General features: G+C 47.9%; 1 protein-coding gene across 2 annotated transcripts in view; it reads left to right on the top strand.

Moving 5' to 3' along the window:
• Positions 1 to 26,473, top strand: part of TRIO (trio Rho guanine nucleotide exchange factor) — a 353,639-nt gene that overhangs the window by 316,304 nt on the left and 10,862 nt on the right. The window contains exons 37-49 of one of the 2 annotated variants that reach the window (XM_049648759.1): positions 295 to 390; positions 5,942 to 6,090; positions 7,290 to 7,356; positions 8,675 to 8,778; positions 11,499 to 11,568; positions 13,512 to 13,601; positions 14,172 to 14,264; positions 14,994 to 15,044; positions 15,380 to 15,457; positions 16,464 to 16,655; positions 18,696 to 18,873; positions 21,105 to 21,955; positions 25,946 to 26,193. In XM_049648759.1, the coding sequence (XP_049504716.1) occupies positions 295 to 390; positions 5,942 to 6,090; positions 7,290 to 7,356; positions 8,675 to 8,778; positions 11,499 to 11,568; positions 13,512 to 13,601; positions 14,172 to 14,264; positions 14,994 to 15,044; positions 15,380 to 15,457; positions 16,464 to 16,655; positions 18,696 to 18,873; positions 21,105 to 21,955; positions 25,946 to 26,193 (2,267 nt within the window). Of the gene's footprint in view, positions 1 to 294; positions 391 to 5,941; positions 6,091 to 7,289; positions 7,357 to 8,674; positions 8,779 to 11,498; positions 11,569 to 13,511; positions 13,602 to 14,171; positions 14,265 to 14,993; positions 15,045 to 15,379; positions 15,458 to 16,463; positions 16,656 to 18,695; positions 18,874 to 21,104; positions 21,956 to 25,945; positions 26,194 to 26,473 lie in introns of those variants that run through there. The other variant, XM_049648761.1, reaches the window with a different exon arrangement.

The raw sequence follows: 26,473 nt of genomic DNA, 5'->3' as shown, positions 1-26,473 counted from the left end.
GCCCAGTCACCTCTTTTGAAAAATATTATGATGTTACACGACTGAGGATTAAAAACAGACTTTGTCTGCTTTCCACATGTATCCCAGACAGGTTTTATTTAATATTTCATGTCAGAATATTGTAAATTTAAAAGGATGACTTTAAATAAATGCAAACAAAGACAAACTTGTGGTCTTTTTGTCTGGACTTACTTTGAAAAAGAGCTTGAGCTTGCAGGAGAATTTACTGTCTGTCCGGTGACTAACGTGAGGCATTCCCCCTCCCCCCTTTCTTTTTCTTAACTTCTTCCGTAGGCCTCTTCCCGGTTATTAGTCCGGCCCACCAGCTCCGAAACGCCAAGTGCGGCCGAGCTCGTGAGTGCGATTGAAGAACTCGTGAAGAGCAAGATGGTAAGGTTTCCCAGACAGAGCGAGCCTGAGCTTTGGAAACCGCTCTCGGGGCTGCTGAATGTGCTTGGGGTGTGTTACACAGGTGGAGACCCCAAGGCCACCCTCCCTTCTGACCACCCTGCAAGTTTGGGGGTCCCCAACATCACCCTCAGGTTCAGTCATTGGCTTGGACGACTTCCAGAACTCAGAGAAGGCGTTGTACCCACAGTTGTGGTTTATACTGTGAAAGGACAGATTCAAGTCAGCCAGGGAGGAGGTGGCACGGGGCAGGGTGCAGCTGTGGTTCAGGGTTCAGGCTTCCAGCTGTCCCCTCCCGGTAGGGTCATAGGGTCATGCAGAGCGCTGACGTCTCCTGTCCTGACAGTGGTGTCTGACGTCAGTGCATGTCACACACGGAGAGTCTGGCCAGCCAGGGATGCTAACCCGAGCCCTGGTGTTCAGAGTGTTTATTTGAGCTCAGTCATGTACGCAAGACTGACTGCTTGCGTGGCTCCCCTTTGTCCCCTGCCCCTCCAGAAATCAGGACCCCACGTGGCCCAAAGCCCCCAGCAAGAGTCATACCGTTGGCATAGATGCTCTGTCTTGGCCCGAGGCCCCTCTGTAAACAAACATTCCTGTCAAGCAAGATATCCCAGGAGATTGGAGGTCCCTCCCAGGAGCCAAGATTATAATCCATTCCTGCACCCTCACTGATAGCAGTGCTAACACCATTACGGCTGTGGTCGGGTCGGGTCGGCCCCACTCGTCCACGGTGTGCCCAGGCTCAGTGGTACCCACAGATAGGTTGACAGTTTCTTTTGCTGTCTCTGAGGTCTTTCTTCCGGATTTACAGTGTACAGGAGAGAAAAGCATGCATTATTATGTAAGGGCTTTATTTTCTGAGTGACCTCTGCATTTCCAGTTGGCCAACATGGATTTGTTTAATAAAAGCCCCAAAGTCAACAATACTGATTTGAAGTTAGATAGGTGTGCATTGCTTCTAACTGATTCAAAGCAATTCTGTGTTTCTTCAGTTTTCCTATGAGATGGAAAAACCATTATTGGCAACAACATTTACATTACTATATCCTACAACTCCTGTAAAGTGACTTAACATCATTTAAACGTCACCTCTCTGAAAATAAAAGCCCCCAGCCTCTCTTACCAGTCCATCTTCCAGAGGTAACCACTGTGACCAGTTTGGTAGATTTTCCTGCAGACGTTTTCTCGGCAGGTGCACACATATGCGGGGAGGTGAGAGGGACAGGATGCTTGTGCCTGCTCTTTCTTTCAGAGTGGATTTGTGGAGTTTTTAAGATTTTGAGACTTAGTATATCTTGAGGATCTTCCCACATCAGTACATACATATTTACTTCATTTTTTGTACTGGCTGCACAGTAGTCCACTGTATATAGATGGCAGTGATCATCTCCTGAGGGCTTACTCTAACCCAGGCCCCATTCTAAGTGCTGAGCATATATTAACATATTGGAAGTCCAATGAGGTAGGTACACACTATTGTCATTTTATTTTACACATGAAAAAACTAAAGCCACAGAGTTTAAAAACAACCAGCCACGAAGGAGCAGAGACCTCATTATGCTATAATTTATTTAAATACATCCCTAGTAATAATACGTACGTGTGTATGTGTGTGTGTATAAAGTTTTCAGTTTTGCACTACTGTAAACACCCATGTTGGCTATGTGTGCGTGGTTGTGTCTGTAGGGTAGATTTTCGACCTTGGAATTGCCAGATCAAAGAGTATACTTTTTAAGTTTAGACATTTATCTTCCTTCCATCAGGTATTAACTGGGTAATGTTAGATCATTCCCATTTCTTCTACCCCGAGACAGCTTCTAATCAATCATCTGATCATTCTAATCATCAGAGACTGCAAAAGAAACTGTCAACCTATCTCTGGTACCACCGACCCTCAGCACACCTTCAGACACTTCCACACTAATGAAACTATGGCTGACTCAGTCAAGTGGGGATTCTGTCAAGAAAAGCTCCACACTGTCTCACTCCACCATCACTGGAATTTCTTCTCAGGCAGTCATGTTCTGAAAGTGACATGATGGGCTTGGAAGTTAGGAAGGTTGCTAGTACTTGGTAGATAACCCAAGAACTTGACCCCACTGGTCAAGAATTTGGGATCATTGCAGTTTGAACTGCACTGAAGTACATCCTGGCTGTCTCTTTGAGACAACTTGATTGATGGTCTAAACAAAGGGTACTTAAGTTGTACCCAGTGAGCTTTCAAACACCCTTAAACATTTTTAAAACAGTCATTTATACTCCTCAGTTATATGATCATTAAAATTATTCTTGTCTAATAATTGAAATAGTTTTCCCAAGCAATGCTCTGAGGCAACTCTTTGTCACCCTGCCAGGCCATCATTGTGCAAGTACTGACATCGCATTCCATTTTAAGTGGACAGAGATTGGTTTCTGATTAATTCAGATGCGCTTGCAATGCAGAGGAGGTCTACGACACGGTTTCGTTCAGCTCTTACTGCTTTATTCCTTATTCTCAGTTTTAAGGCATTGAACTTTACCAGTCGAAACTAAGTTCTTTCTACTCACTTACGTTTCTCCTTCAGTTAACAGGCCTAAAGCTCTTGGCGTCGTGGAAAGGGCGTAGGTTTTGGAGTCAGGTAGACTTGTGTTCAAACACTGCTGCTTACGCTTAGGCTCTCTGAGCCTGTGTCTTTTAGCTCTACGCTCGGTACAAGTGCTGTTTGCTGCTACGCTGCTAGCAAGGTCCCATCCACATGGGCAGAGTCACTAATGCCTGCCCTTTCCCTGGTGGAAGGACCGTATTTATGCTGTTTGGGATGGACTCACCCCCTCTTCATTGTCCATGGAATGTAATCTAGATCCTGCCCTCTTTTTCTGGCTCAAGGAACACATTGCTGTGTGTTGATTTCCTGTCACTAATCCTCTGATGTCAAACGAGAACTGCTTTTTGTCAATGAAAACTCTGAATCATGTTAATACCCTTTAGCCTGCCCTCTCACGTGACCCTGAGCTCCCCCTGCACACTTATCACGTGCCAGAGATGCATAGTCATCTGCCCCCGTTTTCTTATGGGTGACCTCTCAGGCTGTAGCGCCTTGGTAGTAGAATTTGCACACTGAATCAGTTACCCTTCAAAAGCTACATGTTAGCTTAACTGGACTGGGAAGAAGCTGTTCAGCTCTTGTGCAGCGTGATGTTCAGGCACCTGAACTTAACCCTAAAACCTGCTGAGTCCGTCGGAAAAATAAAAACTACCGTGAAAACTATTTCCTGGGATTTCGGCCTCTCTCTCTCATCCCCACATTCCTGATCCTACCAGGATTTGGAAGAGGATGCGTCTTGCCTGCACGTCGTTGGCAGTAGGGCAGCAGTGGCCAACAGCCACAGCGACTGTTTGAACTTGACCCTGGGGTTTTCTTTTCTTCGTCGATTGAAATATAAAGGGAGATCTGAGAAAGAATGAAAATAAGTGAAATAAACATCTACCTCAAGAATACTAGAAGAGCAAGAGAAATTAATGAGTTGGAAAACAGAAAAACAGAATAAATAAAACCAAAAACGTGTTCTTTCAAGAAGTAATAAACATCAGGCAACCTTCTCAAGAAAATAGAGAGGAGGCACAAATTCACAAAACATGGAATTATATGGGAGTGGCAAACTAAGGAAATTAAAATAACCATAACACCTTCTGTTAAGCTCTTTGAAAGTCAATTTCACAACCTGGAAATTTATCAAAACTAACCTTAGAGGAGATGGATTGTCTGTGCAGACCTGCCTGCATCTAAGGAACAGAGGGAACCTGCCCATAATACACCACCAAACCCGTGGTGCTTCGCAGATAGATAATCCATCCGACTCTGTGACGTCCCAGGAGTTTCAGTCCCGTGGTGGCCTTTCCCTGGTCACGCCGCCTGTGTGAGAGCTGGCGGGCAGGAACACCAAACCACCATCGTGTCCGCCGGGGCGTCTGCACCCTCTCCGGCTGCCCAGCTGGGTTCACGCCCGGCACCTCTGTCCTTTGGGGTCCAGACAGCCGCTCCGCCAGCCGGAGACCAGAGCTTCACACACCCCAGTGAAGCACCCTGCTTGCAGCTCTGTTTGAAGGGACATCTACAGACATCTTCTTGGTTTTCTTTCTTTTTTATCACCATTGAAAGGAGCAGAATTGAATCCAACGAGTATCAGCTGTTTCCTTGCAGACCTAGACGGGAGACAGTGCGAAGCACCCCGTCCTCCTCCAGACCCCTGTCGCCGTGATCCATGAGCACAGAGCAAAGCCCTGCTATTTCCCGCAGAGTGCTGGCTTCCAGTAAAGGTCAATAACTATTTACTTAAAAATAAGAGTGCTGTTTTCTCATCAAGCCCCGTTCCTTGACGGTTTATCACAAATAAGCACAGCAGTTGGTATGTTTCCACAGCTCCGTGGGTTTGGTGAACAAAATTACATGGACAGACTTTGTGTCCTTAGAGCTGTGCTTAGTGACAAAGCCCGCACTGGTCTGCTACCCTCAAGGGGAGAAAATTGGACGAGCATTGACGGTTTTGATTTGATAAGAAATGTTAAGTGTCCTGAAGTTTGTATTGAACTTTTTGTTTGAAGATAAGCTAATCACACTTTCCCAGTTCAGTTGATAAACTACCCCTTGATCCTCTCTGCATCTCCAGCTGGGTGCTTGGGAAATTTTAAAAGAACCGTAACCCATACCCCTAGGAGCTTTAGGAATTCAGGGTAAGAAGCACAGTTAATATGTACCAACGGGAAAGCAATCAGCCGCTAATCGTTGTTACATTAATCCAGGGGCAGAAGTCCACTTCCGAGTCAGATGTGTTGACCACACCGCAGAGCTCTGTTCGAGGTTCCGCAGGGCATACGACACTGAAAACAGTCACTCGTGAAAACCAAAATCCAGTGGGGAGTGAGAGTCTAGGATGCGTCATCGAGACAGCATGACGGCTGCTGCTGCCCAAGAGGAGGGAGGTTGCAGGTGTCCAGAAACAGAGGTCCGTTTTGCTGGGCGATCTGTGGGTACTGACGCGGAGTCAAGGCTTCGTGGATAATGAAGAAACAAAGCCCACGTTCTTTAACGCACAACGCTGACGTTGCCATGTAGCCACCACTAAGGGACCCTGGTGATGTGCCTGGGGTCGGCTGGCCTGACGGAGGAGGTTCCACGCACTGGACAGGAATATAACCGAGAAGAAAACGGCTACGTTCGAAATTCGTGATACATCCAGAGATGGGTGCAATGCTCTGCTGTACACAAGTTGTATCATTTCTAATTATTTAGTGACAAAGAATAGAATGTATTAATGCGTATAAATTCACTGTCCTCTTTGTTCTGACTTATTTACCCAGCTCCTCTTGCTCCATATTGGTATTAATAGTGGGGGTTTTTGTTACCAAATACCGTGTAATATCACAAATGTGGATCTTCTCATTTTATAGTCCGGCTTTCTGTATTTTCTGGTTTATGAGATTTTCCGATCCTAATTTCAGCCTCGTGGACTGTAGGCTGGAAACATGACTGGTGGTCTGGTTTTCTTTCAGGCTCTGGAGGACCGGCCCAGCTCACTCCTTGTTGACCAGGGAGACAGTAGCAGCCCCTCCTTCAACCCTTCCGACAACTCCCTTCTCTCCTCCTCTTCGCCCATTGATGAGATGGAGGAAAGGAAATCCAGCTCCTTAAAGAGACGGCAGTAAGAGATGTTTCCAGTGTCACTGTCGGCTGTGCTCTGGTCTTTGTCGCCTTCAAAAATGTGACTGGGGTTCATCTCTGAATCAGGGCAACCCGGAGATCCAGGGTCTCTCTTAGAATAATTGTGTATATGTTTGAAATTCTCTCAGAACCTCTTAAGGGTGCAGTAAGCCTTAGCTGCAGGTGTTTGTGGTTTGTTTGTTTGTTTGTTTGTTTTTCTTAGAGTTTGGAAAAATGTTTGTTCTTTTGTTTTGTTTTGTTTTATAAGCTGTATGCCCAGCGTCAGGCTTGAGCTCACAACCCCGAGATTAAGAGTCACACATTCTTCCAACTGAGCCAGCCAGGTGCCCCTATAGCTCTAGTTTTTGTTATTTGCATGTTGTACTTTATTTATAAACGATACACGCATGTCCCTTGTCACTTCTAGGGAGAAAGTGCTGTGCTTTCTATCATACGTATAGTTGTGAAGGAAAAGAAAGCAACATAAAATCAGATGTAATCTGATTCAAAACACTTGAATATTTTTCAAACACACCTTCCTGATAGCGTCTCAGTTCCAGTAAAGCTGCTTACGGTAAAAAGAGTCCTGAAAAACATTACAAAAGGTTTAAACTTGCCTTTGGAGAAGAGGGAAAACTTGTATGCTGCGTGAGGGCAGATACTGGATTTTACTGAGTGCTCTCTCCCAGCAGTCTGTATCTGGTACGAGATGCCCACTCAGTGCTGGTCAAATGAACAGACCAACAGACCTTTTCAAGGCCAGCCAAGGCGGTTTGCTTTTCAGAGCAACTGATTGTCTCCTCTTATCGGAGAGGCCTTAAACAGTTATGAGTGGTCAGACCCAAGGCTTTAAATATCTGAGTTAAAATTTTTTCTTACATGTCCAGTGAAACTTAAAATAATTGTTTCAAAACAAAACAAACTTGCTTCCTTTAACGTTATGCCTTTATGACAAACCTATGTCTAAGCCTCTCTTTATTGTCTGTATATGTGATCAGAGTCCACAGCGGTCATGGGTCATGTACATGAACCTGTAAGTGATTTGGGACATTCAAGAATTAGAGACCCAATTGCGTAAATTTGATACGTTACAGATCCGGTCCCAGCAGGAGTCTGACCTGACAAAAGCAAAGTGCTAAAGAATTCATTTAGAGAATGAAGAGTTGGGGTACTAACACTCGTTTTTCTCTCTCTTTCCAGCTATGTTTTGCAAGAACTAGTGGAGACAGAGCGTGACTATGTGCGGGACCTCGGCTGTGTGGTTGAGGTATGTGTTTTCAGAGATTTAATAACCTATATCAGACACCGAGAGTTGTCAAGGGAGTATCAAACATGACACACCAATAACTTCTCAAAAGCTTTAAAAACATTTGACACCCCCCCCAAGAAAACTACGTTTGTGAAAAGTGAAATTTAGCCAATTATCTTAATCTGTATTCACCTTTAAATGCTTTTTTCACATAACGCATCTTTGACATAGTCATCTTTTTTTACAGTTAAGTTTTTAAATTATTTTAGCCAACCACTGCGTTTATTATTTGGGGAGCTTGCCCTTAATGATTTACAAAAGTGGATATCCCCGCAAAAACAGGAGAGCGTCAGTGGTGGAAAAAGTCAGCGTGGCCGGCTGTGGCTTCAGATCCATCCTGGATCCACCTGGGTTCGGGGCTGCTCTGTCACAGCACTCAGCCACTTACTTATACTTTTCACAGAAGAAATACAGCACTATCGTCATTGCCCAGAAGTTGCTGTGCACTGTGGAGCCATGACAAAACCAGTGCCACCTATACTGGATCCAGGCCATATCCAGGCTTATCCGTGGCATTGAAGTTCAGGGCGTAATCATATTTGTAAACTCAACTCAGCAGAAAGCTGTTTTTATACCATAAGATACTACCGTTCTTTCAGCTTTGTAACTATATCTAGGTTGATACTTTTTGGGTGTTCATTCCATTAAAAGTAACAGCTTTTACAGTTAATTGTGTAACCAAAGATGTAGCAAGCTCAATGTGTCTGCGGTTATTGTTAACAGTAAAATAAGTAACTTGAATTTCTTAAGATATTCCAGTCAAGGCTGAATCCCATTCAAGTTAAATGGAAGTTGTAAGCCACATTTTAGCAACATATTTAATCAACTGCTGTTAAAAAATCAATTTATGAAAGGAATGTTGTTAAATTCTCATTTAACGAAGTATGTAGATAATCCAAAAAGAAAAGGAAATCTGTTTATATTATGCTGAGAACAGAGGAGATATGTTTTTGGCCAAATATTTAATGTTTACAAGCTGATAAGATGATTTGTTTTTGTGAAACCATTTACATTTAAATGTCTTCAGTTCCTTAGAAGAATTTGGATCTATTAATTCCCAATAGTTCAAGGAGAGAAAATCTTGGCATGGCGTATGACCATACATGTGGTGCCAGTGAAAGACACTTTTCATATAGGATTTTTGCTTGTTTTTAAACAAAGAAAGGGTTGTGAGGCATTGCATATGTCTGTTTTGTTCTTTATGAGCGTTGATCCATAAATCATTATCTGACTCCAATACGTTCACTGAAACAAACTTATCTGTAAATGCTCACAGGGCTACATGGCTCTCATGAAAGAAGATGGTGTTCCTGATGACATGAAAGGAAAGGACAAGATTGTATTTGGCAACATCCATCAGATTTATGACTGGCACAGAGAGTACGTAAAATGCATGCCATGCCTGATGGTGCACACCCAGCGTCCTCCCTTGCTAAACTGCATCGTGTCAGGCAGATGGTAACGGGTGTTTACTGGTTCGCTTCCTTTTATTACCTGTAACCTCGTGGAGGTAGCTGGTGCAAAGGAAATACAATGTGCCAAGGAGTTTTGTGGTAGCATCTCGTGGCCAGGGGAAGAGTCTCTTCTGTGTGCTGGTCCATCCGGGAAGCCCGCCTGGGGGTGGCTGGCCTGACTGCCTGAGTTCAGAACCTAGTCCTGACCTTGAGCCATTTGCTTCCCTTCCCTGTGTCTCCGGCCTTCATCTGCACAATGCAGTTCATAGTCTTACCATCCACCGCACGGGGTTTTTGGTGAAGGGAGACTGAGGTAACATGTAAAGTGCTCAGAACAACATCTATGTAGAGTAAGCTTCAGTAAAGTTTCTAGTTAGAATTGCAGCCATCTGTTGAATAATTACAAATTATTTTAGAGGGCTTTCAAGATACTGTTTTTTCCAAGAATTTTAATGAAAAAAGTAGACATAACTGCACACGAAAATCAGATTTGAGCCCCAATACCTTGTCGCACCCGTCCTCATCAGGAGGAGATCCACATGGGGGCTGGTACCACAATACATTTGCCCCTTCAGGTCACCTTACTGCTGATTTTTTTTTAAGTTTATTTTATCTATTTTGAGAGAAAGAGAGTGAGAGTGAGCAAGCACGAGCAGGGGAGGGACAGGGAGAGGGAGGGTCCCAAGCGGACTCCAAGCTGTCAGCACAGAGCCCGACATGGGGCTCCATGCCACAAACCATGAGATCGTGACCTGAGCCGAAGAGTTGGATGCTTAACCGACTGAGCCACCCAGACGCCCCACCTTACTCCTAATTTTAAAAATCCTTAACCATTTGCGGATTGCTTAACGCCAGCTGTTGATATTGTTGTGGGATGTTCCAGCTGCACTGTTCTGTTCCCATGACCTAGATTGGCCGCCTGCTTTCCTGTTTTTATGTGCATTCCTGTCCTCTCGGCCTAGAACACGTTCCCATCACTTTCGAAGCCCAGGTCAAATGATCACTTTCAATTAGACGCGCTCCCTCCTCTTTGCAGATAGCATACATAAATGTGCTTTTTAAACTGTAAAATCCTATGCAGATACAAGGAGGGGTTATCGTGGTAGGTGTATCAAGTAGTGTTTTGTTACTTCTAAATGTATCTGTCCTAATAGAGTGTAAAACCTTTGAACCCAGGTACAGGGTCATCATTTTCCTATTACCCCATAGTATCTAACTCAGTTGGACTCCTAAATACAGAATGGTCAGCTTCAGACACAGCGTAATTCATAGACTTCCCAAGAAACTACAGCGAATCTAAGTGTAAGAAGGGGTCTTTGGTGCCACTCTCTAGTCTGCCACTTCCAGGTCTGGTTCGGGAGCTGTGACGGGAGGGGAAAACGGCACAGTGCTCCTGGGACGACCACCTGGAGGTGGGGCCTGCCACAGGGTGCAGAGCTATCTTAAAACCCCAAGTGCTAGAAACTTCCACATAGCATTCATTGATGTGCTGGTTTGCGGGTTAATAAAATACCAAACAGGGCGCCTGGGTGGCTCAGTCGGTTAAGCATCCGACTTTGGCTCAGGTCGTGATGTCACGGTTTGTGGGTTTGAGCCCCACATTGGACTCTGTGCAATCAGCACAGAGCCTGCTTGGGGTTCTCTTCCTCTCTCTCCGCTTCCCCCCACGCGCTCTATCTCTCTATATATCTCAAAATAAATTCTAAAAAAAACCTTAAGTAAAAAAATAAAATAGCACACATAAATATCAGCATGGGTAAGTGATCACTAAGGTGGGCAGATGTCTTAAAGTCAGCTGTGGCCCAGAAGGGAAAAAGAGCGGCTGTGCACAGCTCTTCTGTTTCTGTGCTTACACCTGATTTCTGTCTTAATGGGAGCTAATACTCCTAACCTAGAGGCTAATTTGGATAGTATTTAAGAAAACTTTATAAAACTGACACAGGTAACATATTCAGTATTTTACATCTATTCTTACCCAATCTGAGCTCCCTAAAAATTATCATAGAATGAATATGAATCTCAAGTTTTCAGAAATAAAAACAAGCAATCATCTTGGAAACCTTTATTTTTTTTCTCAGTATTCGGCCATGATACATTATTGCTTACGTCCTTAAGAAAAATGAGACAAAAAATGTGGATTGTCCAAGAGAAGGAAAGGTTGCCAGTCATGGGACGGTCTCATTCTGCCTTGTCTTTTTTAACTGTGTGTCTCTTGTGGTTTCTGTCCTAACAAAATGTTTTTTGTGCACATTACATTTCTTAAGTGCATACCTTACATTTTCCAGTTGATCGTGTCAAAACAGACTATTTTGAAATATAAACCTCAGTCTAAAATCAGAAGACCAGGGGCACGTGGGTGGCTCAGTCGGTTGGGCGTCCGACTCCAGCTCAGGTCATGATCTCTCACAGCTTGTGAGTTCGAGCCCCACATCGGGCTCTGTGCTGACAGTTCAGAGCCTGGAGCCTGCTTCAGATTCTGTGCCTTCTTCTCTCTGTGTCCCTCCCCTGCTTGTACTCTGTGCCTCTCTCTCTCCCTCTCTCTCAAAAATAAATAAGTAAATATTTAAAAAAATTTTTTTTAATAAATAAAAATAAAATCAGAAGGCCAAATTGGAAATGGCTCTAATATTTCTCTTCTCATTTCAGCTTTTTTTTAGGAGAGTTGGAGAAGTGCCTTGAAGATCCAGAAAAACTAGGATCCCTTTTTGTTAAACATGTCAGTACAATAACATTATTTATGTTCTGTTCTGATATGGTCATGCTTAGTAACTGATTTTTCAGATTAAAGGAGAACTCACTGGTAGTCTACAAAAGCTCTTCTGTTGAGAATAAAATCAAACCGTGCAGTGTCAGCGAATTGGAATTAAGCCCCCCTCTTGGACACAAATGACCTGCTTTCCTGGTCACCAAGCCCCAGCTGGCTGTTTAGCTCAGGGCAGTACAGAGTGGCCAGAAGGACCAGAGGCAGACCTGAAGCAGAACATCTGGGGATGTCTGTCTGTGGACAAACACGTGTTTAGTGAAGACGGTGATGTACCTAAACATACAGGAGGTTTCGCATAGGAGCCAAATATATGTGCAGATCTGAAATATGTTAACATTAAAGGTCTCTTTAGGAAATTCTTCTGTAAAAAAAAAAAAGAAATCAGTGATAAGAGTTTTGGCATTTTTTGCAAACCTCTTGAATGTCTGCCTTAACAGAAAACAGATGGATTTTTTTTTTTTTATATCTACTTCTACATTCATTCTATTGTGGAATTTTTTGTGGTTAAAATATATGAAAAAAAAAATCCGTCCTCATACAGATAGAGCTGGAAAAGTACGAGTATTTTGATAGTCTTTTCAGAAAATTATGGCTAGTTTTCTGAGATGTTACACCAAAACTCGAACAAGTGACAGTATCATAAAGCTCAGCTACCATGTGGAATCGGACAAGCCCTTGCTGGACTTCTCCCTTGCTGTCAGGCCAGAAGCCATGGAGGCAGCTCGCATTTACAGGCTTTCACCCTCACACCAGCTTGTGAGATCATGCATTGGTCAGTTGGAAAATACTGGTTCACCAGGTTAGATCTTCCAGATGCTGAGACATTTTGTTGTACAGTATCAAAAAGTCAGAATTGTTCATGTCACCACCCCTCTTTCTAGACCAGTCTTTAGGTGTTGTCGAGAAAACGGTGGCAGGTGTGGGTTTTCCACAGTTCTCTACCTTGACAGCTCAGAGTTTTATTATTAACAGATACTGCCAGTTTGCCTTGGAACGACACGCTTCTTTTGTTCACGTTCCAGAAAACGTCTGCCAGATACCCAAGTATAAGTAATTACATTTTGTGTCCATCCTTCTCTCAAGTAAAAATGGCGGTCCTCAAAAACCAACAGTTAATTTAGCCCACAGCTCAGTGCCACAAATGGTTTTGCTTGAGACAACCCATCATATGCACCAGAAGTGTTATGAGGGAGGACCTCTGTTTTGTCACAAGAACATTAAAAAGATATATACTCCATGGTTGAGTTTAAATAAAATGGACTTTTATTACTGAATCCGGGACATTCTGCGGTAAAACTGGCAGTCTTCTGCCAATGTGTGGGGGTGAATATTTGCCAAGATGCCAGCTGGTTTTACACATCAGCACGAAGAAAGGGGTAAATGACATCTTAGTATTAGTTGGAAAGTAGTTTTGACCCTCTGGATCCCCTGAAAGGCCACAGGGGCCCCCAGAGCTCTGCACACCACACTTTGAGCATCACCGGATTGAGGGATGGCTTGCTGGGTACCTGTCTCCCTGCCTTCAGCATTTGAGATTAAAGAGACTTTTCTTGCGTGCTAAAACCAACACTTCCCAAGACCACTGGGCCATTTGGAGGGGCGACAGTAATTCTTCATTTGAAACCAAGAACCCCGTCCTCTTGTTGCCCCTGGTTGCTATTTGCCGGGTAAAGTGAGGGGTCTGAAATTCCTAAGGGGGCGATGAGGACAGACTGCTTTGGGGGCCACAAAGCAGAATGCTACCCTAGTCATGTATCTGGAATGTGCTCCCACGGGCCTCAACCACAGTTTTAAGAAAATTTCCTTTATGAATGTGCTGAAATGTGCATGTACTCTTACATTCTAGTTGAACTTCCAGTTGTTTTAACCCATCTGTTTGCCTTTTTCATTCCTAGGAGAGAAGGTTGCACATGTACATAGTTTATTGTCAAAATAAACCAAAGTCTGAGCACATTGTCTCAGAATACATTGATACCTTTTTTGAGGTAAGACCCAAGATGGAAACAAAGCATTTCTGAATCTTTTGTTAAGGCTGATGTCAAAAATTAAAATATCATGTTTGCCAGGAACGAAGCAAGTCTCAGGAAGTTAGCCTCAGTTATAAGAGTTCTGAACCTGTTTCTTTCCTGTAAGTCAGAGAAATGAGTAGGAGTTCAGCCTGGGCTTGTGTACTCCCTTAGCTTTCAGAAGACTGGGGTCATTGTTAAAATAAAGGGGTTTATTTAAGCAGTTTTGAACCTAAGGCTCATCACAGATTCAGAATAACTCATGATCTAAACGTTTAGCCTAAAAATAAAACGTGTTTGTATGAATAAAAGAAAGCAATTGAAAGAAGGTCTTTAAACAAGGAAAAAAGACTTTTAGAAATAGCCTTCGGACGTTGAAGAGGCCACTCTGAGAAGTCGTGCGGGCCTGGTTGGGTTTTGTGCAGCGTGGCCGTCTTCCCCACTGCCTCTCCTGCCATGTAGCTAGCATTTCCGACCGTTAGACTGACTCGACAACCGCCTTTTAAAAGACAACACTTAAGACCTTTCTTTTCTCCTTTAAAACCCCAGGACCTAAAGCAGCGTCTTGGCCACAGGCTGCAGCTCACAGATTTGCTCATCAAACCAGTGCAGAGGATCATGAAGTACCAGCTGCTCCTGAAGGTGAGGGTTTGCTGGGCGCAGACTGGGAGTCGGGCGTTTGTTTGGTGAGAAGGCCAGACGAGTGAGGGGAAGGAAGTTTGGGCAGGGGAAGGGACTCTTTCCTGTGAAAAAATACCCAGCAGTCTTCTTCTGATTTTAAATATTTCGGAGTAAATTTCTTAAAATCTAATAAGGCACCCTTACATCAAGGTCTGAATCAAAATGTTAGTTGAAGTGAACTTTTTCCTCACCACAGAACCATTTTCCTGGCTCTGTCGACTTTATATGTTCCCTCATCTTCCTGGGGTCCTGAGTTAAGTTCAAATGTCAGTCCCCACCTGTTGCTTCTTTTGGCTCTGACAGGGCTCAGGACCCTTGAGTGGTTTAGCTTCCTAAGCACGATTCAAGGCAAAGCCACACGGTTTTCTGGGACAAAAGTGACTGTTGAAATGTATTGAGATTCCTTCGAATATGAATATATAACTTGGAGGCTGGGTATCTACAGAGATCAGAGCTGTCTTGGAGTAAAAGAGGAGCCATTACCTGCTTAGATTTGGTTGACTTTGCTCTGCTACAGCTTGAAATCCACGTAAGGGTATCTTTTCACCAAGTTATTGGGAGAAAGAACTGAGAACACGCAGCTCAAGCGCCTGCCCCGGTGCCTGGCACATCAGGAATGATTCACAAGGTTAGCTGCGTAGCTGCTGTGTGATCATCGCCCCTATCATGTTCTCTCTGTGCTTCTTGCAGGACTTCCTCAAGTATTCCAAAAAAGCTAGCCTGGATACATCAGAATTAGAGGTACCTACCTCCCCCCAGTGTGCTGGCCCAGCTTTCCCCTAATCCCCCCATGTCTCCCATGTCTCCCAAGCAGCCCACTCCTGGAGGAGTCTGTCCCTGGGGCCTTGAGTCCCTCCACTGGGATGTGCCCTGTGTACACGAGGGGGTAGGGAAGTCGGGAGGTGGACTTGGGGGTGGATGTGAGGTTGAGCACACCAGCCCTCCCCAGAGGGCGCTGACCATTGGTGCTGTCTCTCACATGCGCTCTCTCTCTCTCTCTCTCTCTCTCTCTCTCTCTCCCTCTCTCTCTCCCTCTCCCTCCCCCCCTTCCCTGCCCCCCCCCCCCACACCTGCAGAGAGCGGTGGAAGTCATGTGCATCGTACCCAAGCGGTGCAACGACATGATGAACGTCGGGCGGCTGCAGGGATTTGACGTAATGCGCCCGTTGTTTAAACTCACCCCTCTGGCTTCTGTCACTTTCTCTGGTCTTGGATTATTTATCTCCCCAGTAGAAAGCTGATCCTTTTGCCTGGTTTTCTGTCTTCTCTCACTTTACTTGAACCTGATTGATATTTTCTTTCAACTTTTTTTGGTGCATTTGATTTGCTTTTTGAGGACCTTCCTCTGCTCAAAGCCCAGCGCCTGATGGCGGAAACAGGCAGGACTCTGCTTTGTCTCTTGCAGCCTCTGGTGCTGTAACAGCAGAGTTTCCTTCCCCGGCAGGTGGTGGGAGGCGAGGGGCCCCTTGCACATCCATCGTCCCTGGGAGCTCGACTTCAGGGTCGCTGTGTTCAGTGTTACTCTACCAGACTTCCCTAGGAGTTGCCAGACTAGGCATATTATACATTGCCTATTAGTACCTTAAAAGACATTCAGAATTTTTTAAAATTCAACTACTGAGTAAGGAAAGAGGGCAAGTTTTTGCTTTTCTTGCCTACTGTTCTACTAGAGAATTAGGGTTTAAAGTTCGGGCTCTGTGCTTCTCAAGAAAGCACAATCTCCTGGAGGGTTTCTGAAAGCACAGGACCCTGTGTCTTTCTAACGGGTCCTGCCAGGGTGCCCGTGCAGCTGGTATAGGGATTGTACCTCGACAACCTGGTCTAATGGGTCCTGCCAGGGTGCCCATGCAGCTGGTGCAGGGATTGCACCTTGACAACCTGGTTCAGTGAACTATTTATACACTTTCAATCCACCTTGTCTTTGATTGTAACGGAGGCGAGAGACTCCTACAGAGGTTGGCAAGAATTTTGTCTAGATGACTGTTCTGTTGGGGGCTAAGAACTCATTATAATTAAAGAAAATTTTAAGCTCTTTAAATTAATAGAAGAAATATACATTATTCTATGGGAACAAGAAAGGAAACAGAACTTCCTGTATCTTAACTTAGAATGCAATGTTTTCTTCTCTTCCTTTGCACCTCCCCCCCCCCCCCCTTTTAGGGTAAAATTGTTGCCCAGGGCAAGCTGCTCCTGCAGGACACATTCTTGGTCACGGACCAAGACTCGGGACTTCTGCCTCGCTGTAAAGAGAGGCGGGTTTTCCTCTTTGAGCAGATCGTCATTTTCAGTGAACCACTTGATAAAAAAAAGGGCTTCTCCATGCCGGGATTCCTGTTTAAGAACAGCATCAAGGTAATGTGTGTTTGTGTGGACACACGGACCCGTCACGCTGATGAACCGTTTCCTTTTCAGTGATGAAATGTCTTGATCCTTTGTTTATTAAATGTTTGGAGAATTTCCTCAGATATTTTAGAACTTGTAAAAATTCACTCCATCCCTCAACTGTCTGCGTTCTGAAGTGGCTGTTGTCTTGCACGCATCCCTGTGTGTCCACAGCCGTTTCTCGTCACGGTTAAACATGATGAGAAGACCTTGTCTGGGCTCGTTCTTGTGTACCACCATTCCTGTGACCACATACAGCTTAAGTTCAGAGTCACGGATGTGGAATATTGCTCTAAGACCAGAGCAGAAAGCTTTCCCAGTGTCTTATTCTTTGCCTCCAGCCGATGAGGACACACTGAGCCATCAGAGCTGGGCGTGGGGCCACAGGGGTAGATGAGACAGGCAGTCTGTGCCCTGGAATAGCTTGTTCTCTGAGGAAAGAGAAACACAAATAAGTACACATAAGTAAACATAAGTAAAATCATGGCAAACGGCCTCGAGTCCTATGAACGGGACAAACCAAGGGCAAGACAGAATAAAGCAGAGGAGGGGGCTTGAGGGCCTAAGCACATGGTCCCTGGGAGATGCAGCCCGCTCACCCACCTCTCCCTCCCTGTTCCTTCCACGTTGGCAGCCGTGCAGCCCTGAGCTCAGAAGGGAGGTGTGCATCCCTGTGCTAGAGCCTCCTACCGTCTGAGCCCTGAGGTCTCAGCACCCAGGTGGGACACCGCACCATCCAGCTCCCCGTCAGGCGTCTGGTAGCCACCTGCAGTAGCCTCCCTGCTTCCCCTCCCTCCAGGCTGGGAGAGGCTCTTCTGCCCAACAGGACGTGGGCGGCATCGGGACTGGGCTGCATGAAGCTTCGGGCCTCTCCTGCCTCCCACTGCCCTCCGAACGTCTTCCTCCTGACAGACTCTCCACTCCATCCCAGCAGCATAGAAACCCTCTATATGTTCTTTTCCATGTCCTGCTTCTGTAAAACTGTCTTACGTGTGATACCACATATAATTTCATAACGCGTTATACTAATAGTCAGGGTTTTTGGTGTTTTTTTTTTCTTCAAAGCTTATCCATTTTGAAAGAGAGGGACAGAGAGAGGGAATCCTAAGCAGGCTCCACACAGGTGGTGCGGAGCCCAGCATGGGCCCCAGATCCACAAACCGCAAGATCATGACCTGAGCTGAAATCAAGAGTTGATGCTTAACCGACTTAGCCACGCAGATGCCCCAATAGTCAAGTTTTTAAAATGGCGTCATTTTATTTCTGGGGCAGAGAAGTCAGGGATACACAAACACCGGGTCATCATAAAGGAGTCAGAAAACCGGTAATTCCCAAGCCCTCGTTTCTAGTTAATATTCAAGCACTTAGTTAAATTCTTGGGAATCCCCTTGTCCCTGAGTTAAGAGAATCACTGAAAAGCATCAAGATGATGATATCCAAGGCAATAAAGATGACGGCTCAACCAAAAAAAGTTTGTTTCAGTTTTGATGTAGGATGAACTTTACATCGCACCTAGCTGGTGGGAATCCGTGTGCTTTCATTGTTGGTATTGTAGTAAAATACACACAAATTTACCACCTTGGCCATTCTTCCGTGCACAGCTCAGCGGCATTAAGGACATTAAGTACGTTCACATGGTTGAATCAGCCGTCGCCACTGTCCATCTCCAGGACTCTACTTATCTTGCAAAACCAGAATCCTGGGCTCATTAAACCACCACTCCCCATTCCCCATTCCCCCCACCAGCCCCTGGCACCCACCATTCCACTCTCTGGCTCTGTGAATTTGACCACTCAAGGTACTTCATCTAAATGAAATCAGAACCATATCCATCTGCTTGCGACTGGCTTATTTCACTTCGCATAATGCCCTTGGGGTTCATCCAAGTTGTGGCATAGGTCAGACTGTTCTGTTTAGGGCTGAGTAGTATTCCCTTACTCATTCCATAGCCCGCATTTTGTTTATCTGTCCATCGGTCAGATGGTGAATAATGCTTTAATTTTTTTTAAGGTGAGTTGCCTTTGCCTGGAGGAAAACGTGGAAAACGATCCCTGTAAATTTGCTCTGACATCGAGGACGGGTGGTGTGGTGGAGACCTTCACTCTGCATTCGTCTAGTCCAAGTGTCCGGCAAACGTGGATCCATGAAATCAACCAAATTTTAGAAAACCAGCGTAACTTTTTAAATGGTAACGTGTGTTCTTGTCTTTCTTTCTAGAAATCTACACATTTCTATTTCTGTCTCTCTTCTGTCTACTATTACATACCTAATAATGACAGGACATATTTAGCACAGACGGTGTTTCAGGCACTGTTCTAAGCCCTTGTTTTATTATCACTTCATTTCCTTTTCACAGTGACCCCTGGTGGCAGGTACCACTATTATTCCATTCTACAGACGAGGAAGTTGAGGCACAGAGGGGATTCGTAATTTATTTCAAGCCCCACAATTTCTTCATTGCAGAGTCAGGATTCCAAGCAGGCCAATTGGCCTTGGGCACATGTCCCACACAGTCTCTCACGCCATTTGTGCCCTGGAGCCCTGTCCTGGGAGGGGAATGCTTGAGAAAAACTGAGGCAGCAGACAGAGGTGGCCCTAGATGTCGGAGACATTTCTCCAGTGCAACTTTGAGACTTGGGTTGGCTGGCGTTGCTCATCCATACCTTCCACTTGCATTGGAAAACAAGACATATTTGTCCTTCCCAGCTTCCGTGACATGAGTGATTACAGAGGAGCCATCAAAGCACCTTAGGGGACATGTCTTCTCCACAAGGAGATGGACCATACTGGCCTTTTTAGAGCGTTCCTTTGACTCTTTATGTCGGCAACTGCTTGCTTCCCTTTGTGATGGCCGACTCTGACTCTGGTTCTAATTTGGCGATCATTGAAGAGCTCTGAGAATTCAGCCAAAAGCTAAATACTCATCTAATGTCTTCTCTCATGTCTGTGGTATGTCCCAGCCCAGTAGGATGTTGTAACTTCTTTGTCCCCATAAAACCACCTTCACACCTAACATGACATTCCAGAGCCAGGAACATAGGCAGTCAGTGAAAATCAAGGGCAAGGTATTTTGGGCCAAGAAGAGGTCAGCTGCCTGGGTGTTAACTCAAGCAAGACTGATCATTTTTTACATTTGTAGTTGGAATTGGATACGTGGGGCTAGTGGGGGCCGGGGGACGGTCCCTGTGTGTGTAGAAGTTTCGCACCTAGGACGGTGAGCCAATGCAGTCCTCTTTAAATGCGTTGCTCTTAAGTGATGCATTCATTAAATGCTAACCCATAGCATGTAACTGTTGGGAAATCTCTAAATTTTTACCATCATCTTCAAAATAAAAGGAACTGCCTCCCAAACAGGAAGCCTGTGTAGGCCATGCTGTTAAAGTTTACTAGACACTCTCTCCAGTCTAGGCAAAGTCCTATTCTGGAGGGTTGAGCACCATCAGGAATGCAGTGGGGGCTCTGGGCATGTCACATCTCTCCCTCTCACCCTTTGTTCCAGTGAGAGGTCATGGCCAAGACAGACTTAGTAAAAATGTCATTCGGCTCCAAAATGCTGTTCACACATGCCCGATGTCCCCTCAGACAGGAAGGGGTTCTAATTGTTGTATTTCTCAAAAGTTTTAACACTTTAAGAATTTGTGTTCGTATTTCCCCATATCTTACTTGGCATGTTTCCTTCCGTCCCTGTGGACGATTACGTAACAAATGAAGCCATTGAAGTCAGGAGATGGGACAGCTACTGGACACCCCCCCCCCCCATCTGTCTTTGTAGAGCTCTTTTCCTTCCCTCCCCTCTGGTGCCAAACCTGCAAAGCAGGGGTGGTTCCTAACACCATCTGTGTGCCCTCAGGGTAACCAGGGGTATTCCTGAACTCTCAGCAGCTTCTTTGCTCTCTGGTTAGAGAAGACTTTTGTGGCTTCAGGCCTGAACTCTCCCACTGTTAGGAGCCCGCTGCTGCCTGGGATTCTCCCCCAGGGCAGTTGGACTTCCACTTGGCAGGGATGCAAAGTCTCTGCTTGCCGCTCCCGGCTGTTAAAAGTCGGCCACGGTGGCCCTCCGGCCCCCTGGACTTGGCCTTCTCTGCCTGCCCCCTCCCCCCCCCCCCAGCCACTCACATAGGCACACCTCCGGTGATGGAGTCAGTGTCAGTGGTTCATAAGTAGGAGAGTAGCATTCAAGGCTTTTGCCTTTTCCTTTGCTGATGGATGGTGTCATTCTGCCACTTCCAGGATGGGTGGCTGCTTAAAGGTCGAGATGGCTGGCTACCAGTCACATGGATGAGCCACGACTTGAGGGGGGCGGGTATTCAGGACCTGCGTATCCTTTTGATTGTATCCTGTGCCTTTCTCCTTTGCCCCACGAGGATATTTTTCTTGGCGTCCTCTGACAGTCTCCTCTGGGTCTCCCCTGTTTTGCAGCATTGACATCACCAATCGAGTATCAGAGGAACCACAGCGGGGGCGGCGGCGGGGGCAGCGGCGGGGGGGGGGGCGGCGGCGGCGGCAGCGGCGGCGGCGGCGGCGGCGGCGGCGGCGGGGCCCCCAGCGGCGGAGGCGGCAACCCCAGCGGTGGCCCCGGCAGCTGCAGCGGCCTCCCCAGCTCGAGCAGAAGCAGACCCTCCCGGATCCCCCAGCCTGTCAGACACCACTCCCCCGTGCTGGTCTCCTCTGCAGCCTCGAGCCAGGCAGAGGCAGACAAGATGTCAGGTACGTCCACTCCCGGCCCTGCACCGCCCCCTCCCGGCAGCAGCCCCGCCCCGGAGGCCGGCCCCGGCCAGGCCGGCAGGCGCGCCCCGGGAGAGCCCGAAGGCCCCGAGCGAGAAGCGGAGCACATCCCCAAGATGAAGGTGATCGAGAGCCCCAGGAAGGCCTCGGGGAATGCCGCAGGCGCCGGCCGCGATGCGGACGCCAGGGAGGCGCGGGCCAACCCGGAGGACAGCCGCTCGCGGAGCAGCCTGGGCTCGCTGCCCCTGGGAAAGCCCAGGCCCGGGGCCGTCTCGCCTCTGAACTCACCTGTGGCCACCGCGTTCCCTTCTCCCATCGGCAAGGAGCCCTTTCCCCCCAGCAGCCCCCTGCAGAAGGGGGGCTCCTTCTGGAGCTCCATCCCCGCCTCTCCCGCCAGCCGGCCGGGCTCCTTCACCTTCCCGGGGGACAGCGACTCCCTCCAGCGGCAGGCGCAGCGCCACGCGGCCCCCGGCAAGGACACGGACCGCATGAGCACGTGCTCCTCGGCCAGCGAGCAGTCCGTGCAGTCCACGCAGAGCAACGGGGTAAGAACGCCCGGCAGCCTGCGCCCGCCCGCCCCGCTGCCTCTGTCCCGCCAGCTCTTCTAAACCTCCCCGTGGCCGCCGCTCTCCTCCTACTAACTCCCGGCTCTCCGGCTCCTCCGGCGCCGCCCGCAGAGGTCGGAGCCCGCCGACGCCCCGCGGGCCTGGACGGCGCGCCTTCTAACCCTCCTGCCGCGGGGACAGCGCTGCTCTCGTCTCTACTAACTCGCTCCTTGCTTTGTGTGTGTCTCCTTAATATGGGAAGCAGATCGGTACCTTGCGAACGCAGCACCTGTGCGTCTCTCACACTCTCTGACCAGCAGAATATCTCGGAACTTCCTTTTTACCCCTGCCTTCCTCACACACGTTTTTTAGAGGGGCCAGCGTCCCTGCTGTGTACCTCCTATTTCAGTTGGAATCTGTACACTTTCAGCTTTTTGCTCATCGCTTGGTTGTGCTCTTTTATGCCTTAAATTATCTTTGCAGCGTTTTTGACTCACCTGCTGAAAAAAAAAAGTCCCTCGAGAAAACTTCCAACAGCAATTCACAGCAAACTAAGCAGACAAAATAGGGGGAAAGGAATCTCTCCAGTGGAAATGCTTGCTTCCCCCAGTTTCACTCTGGAAGAGAGAGAGACTGCCTTAGCGCCTCTGGAGCCTGGGCTCCTGCTGGCGGGGAGCGAGGCGGAGGCTGGATGCCCAGCGACCTGCGTTCTGCCCAGCAGGGGGCGCGCTGTGGGCGCTCTGGGCTTCCTCGCCCTCCCCTAGGCCCGTTGCCTGGGTCGTGTCCTCAAGCAGAAAGGTTGCTGTGGTGGGGTTTTCCCCCATTTCTGTGGCTTCCTCACTATCCTCCCCAGCTGTTTTCCTACACGGCAGATGGCCTGACCTTTAACACTTTCCTAAAGGCATGCGTGAGGGAAGAGAACTGTTCTGACGAGTGTATGTTTGATCGCTTTATAAATTTTTAAATACATTTCCCTGAAAGGGTCTGTGTCTCTCATTATGAAAACGAATCTGGCTTTTGCATGTCTCTCTTCTTTCCTCTGGACTTCTATTAATGCCTTGTTTGGGGTGACGTGGCCTTTTCTTTTCCTTCTACTTGTTACATATATTGTTAAACTTGATCTTTATATTTAATTGAGAAACAAATCAGGAAGCGGGTCTTGGTACGTTTATTTGCCCTTGACTCTTATTTGCAAAAACAAGCGGTCGGGGCAGGCAACCTCCGCAGTGGCTGTGGCCAGTGTCCTGCAGAGTAGCCTGGCCCCCGGTTGGGTATGAATTGCTAGGAATGCAGGTGAGCAACTTCAGCCAGAGGAAAAGAGGCAGAGGTCGCAGGGATTGCCTGCCAGCATCTGGTGGAATACTCGGGATGCGGGCATGGTCTTACAGCTGAGACCCCTCCTACGAATTGGGCTCATCCTAACCTGGACACTCCCCGTAAGCAACCGAGGACCTTTCAGAGTCTGTGCTTCAGAATGAACCTTGACTGCCCCAGCACAGGGCAGCCCGTGATGGTCACTGGGCGCCCATGAGTGTGCACAGATAACAGTCACCACCTGGCTCCCTCCAGGGATGTTCACCCTGAGACAAAGGCATAGTCAGTCACCTGTGACATATGTCCCAGCTTTAGGCTGCACAAGCTGCCTGTGCCTCTCGCTTTTTTTTACGTGGTAACCTGGAACGGGAAGTTGCCAGTGTTTTAGATGAGTCAAAGTGCCTTACAGAGATGCCCTGGAAGGCTGGGACGACCACCAGAGGCCTGAATGGGGATTTGAAAATGTCCTCTAGGATTCTTAAGTATTTCAGTTAAAAGGAACCATCGCCCTGCCCCATTTCTGCCCATCTGGGCCATCTTATCCTCCTGGCAGGTCAGCTTTGACCACCTTCCTCCTTGACTACTTCCATGGAACTGTCTGCACTCACAGCCAAGCAGCTGTGCCTAACCCATGGCCTGGGTCCTTCTTCCTCCTTTAATGGGCACCTTCCAGAAAGTTCTGCTGAGAACAGGAGTGGAGTGGATGTGGACCAACCCAGACAGTGACTGTGCCAGCCCCCAAATGTGGATGCACGATGTCTCTGCACCTGCCCACCTGGGCAGCAATAGAAATGCAACCCTGCCTTCGTCTCAGAAGCCAGGTGGCCCGTGCACATTCCTGACCCCCACTCTGTAAGGGGGTAATGATTATGCCAGCTGGGAAGCCGGTTTTGAGCATTAAATGAGATGGATTTTAAATGCCTGGTACTTAGCCTGGTTCATAGGGGGTGTTCAGAAAATACCAGTAGCTGTTGTTATTGTGGCAAAATTAGGAGACAAAGCTCTGTATGCGTTATTGCCAAAAGCGGCTATGCCACATAAGTTGCTTTTCGTTTGCGTTCTCTAGCAAATTTGGTTTCGTAATCTCAAAATTATTGGGTATTGCTATATAAGTCAGAATCCTAAAGTACATGCTCAAAGAATACAATGGCAGAAATGACTACACACAGACCGTAGCCTGACGTGGACAGCACGGGCATCCACGAGGGGCAGGTATCCGCAGCCGACTCCGCCAAGACAGGAACAGAGCTTGGCACTCCGCTGTGTGTCCCTTAAATATCCACTGCGGGTCTGGAGCCCTGGACCCTGGAGTTCTCGGCCCGCTGACTTGCTAATAGCAGCCAGCCGTCCTCTGCCGTGTGCCCCAACACCAGCCCGGCAGCCCGGGCTGACCTGCGTGAGGCGGGATTGTCCGGCAGGCGCAACTGCACCACCCAGGACCTGCCCCAGGCACCCAGGAGCCCAGCAGAGGCTAGAGTCCTCGAAGCCCGGGGGATCCGTGAACGTCCTGACGGCGTCGTTGGCGGAAGCCTCTGAGAACAAGCAAGCAGGAACAGGGTGCCTGATGCCCCTTCCCACGTCCCACCTGTTGGTAGAGGGGATTGAGCAAGAGCTAGCTCAGGATTGGCCAGTGGTGTCAGCTTCACCCCCTCTCCCCTGGAACAAAGGGGTCACTTGGCAAATGACAGCTTGAGACAAACACTGCCATTTGTGTGTCTTCCACTCAGCAACTAACGCCACTCAGCCCGCGGGCCTAGGTAGGTGGGCTTCAGAAATGATCTCTGTTTCCCTTTTGCCATCTCGCCTCGTTGAGTTCCTAAATAGGTATTGCGCGTCTGCTGCCTGTCAGTCACTGTGATGGACGTTAAGGACACACAGTGGACAAGGAGGTCGGGTACTACCAGGAGGACTTCCGGCTGAGAGGAGCATAGGCTTTCCCACGCCAAGGTCCGTTCCGGAAGCTTGAATCGCGGGGCCCGCGGTGTCCACAGCTGCCCTGCCGTGCTGGGTACTCTGTGTGTTACTGTGGCAACGGCACCTTCCGGACGCTCGAGTCACACAAGCTCCTGGAAGGGCCACTCACTGAGGGACACGAGTGACTATCCTTAGGAGCAGGGCAGTAGTCGATTTACTTTTCAGGTATCGCTCATTCTTTCAGAAGGAAAGGAATAAAAGGTGACCGTGGTGAGGCCTGTCAGCAGCTCGGCCGGAGCCGGCGGCCTGTGCTCTGAGTGAACGTTTTCTTTGGCAGATCTGGGGCCGCTCCGTGGTCTGGTGTGTCGGCTGGAGAGCTACTCTCCGGGGCTTTTTAATTTAATGATGCTTTTCTAGGTGAGCGTGGTAGTCCCCGTGACGCCCCCACAACCTAGATCTAAGGCAGCACGGCACCGGCAGGAGGACTGAGCCATTCCTTTGAGGTGCAAGGAAGATGGGGCTCAAATCGTCTCCCAAAAGCAGAGTGTCGTCACTGCGCTGACTCGCGTTAGATTGTCGCTCACGTTGCTTTCTAAGTTTTCGGTGATCGGGAAGGAGGCACGGAGTCAGCTCACGAGAGAGTGGCTCCGAGCCTGTGTGGTGAGCGCTGCTCTGGGCCGGCACGAGACGGCGCCCGCGGATGACATCACATCTCGTTTCAGTTCCCCTCTGCCTTTCTCTTTGTCCTCCCTCCCACTCCAGAGTGAAAGCAGCAGCAGTAGCAACATCTCCACCATGTTGGTGACACACGATTACACGGCAGTGAAGGAGGATGAGATCAACGTCTACCAAGGAGAGGTCGTTCAGATTCTGGCCAGCAATCAACAGAACATGTTTCTGGTGTTCCGAGCCGCCACTGACCAGTGCCCCGCCGCCGAGGGCTGGATTCCGGGCTTCGTCCTGGGGCACACCAGTGCAGTCATCGTGGAGAACCCCGATGGGACCCTCAAGTGAGTGCCCGGCGGGCCGGCCGAGGGGACAGGGGCCCGAGCACACACGAGGCCCGGAGGCCCCGCTAGAGAGCCGCTCCATCGTCCATCCGTGCGAGTTCATCTCCAGGCGCGGTGCGGAACCCCAGAGTGAAGACGGGGTGGCCTCTCGTCTCTCAGACTTGTTCTGACAGGGTCTTTTGATAACCTGCGTTTGCAGACACAGCTTTTTTCAAGTCACTGAGTAAACCACAACAATATTGTAGTCCCCAATATTCTGGTTGGGTGGGGGGGGGGGGGG

This window comes from Panthera uncia (genome assembly GCF_023721935.1).
Source record: "Panthera uncia isolate 11264 chromosome A1 unlocalized genomic scaffold, Puncia_PCG_1.0 HiC_scaffold_17, whole genome shotgun sequence".
NCBI lineage: Eukaryota > Metazoa > Chordata > Mammalia > Carnivora > Felidae > Panthera > Panthera uncia.
The sequence above is the reverse complement of the archived record's forward strand: the minus strand, read 5'-3'. Positions and strand labels throughout refer to the sequence as shown.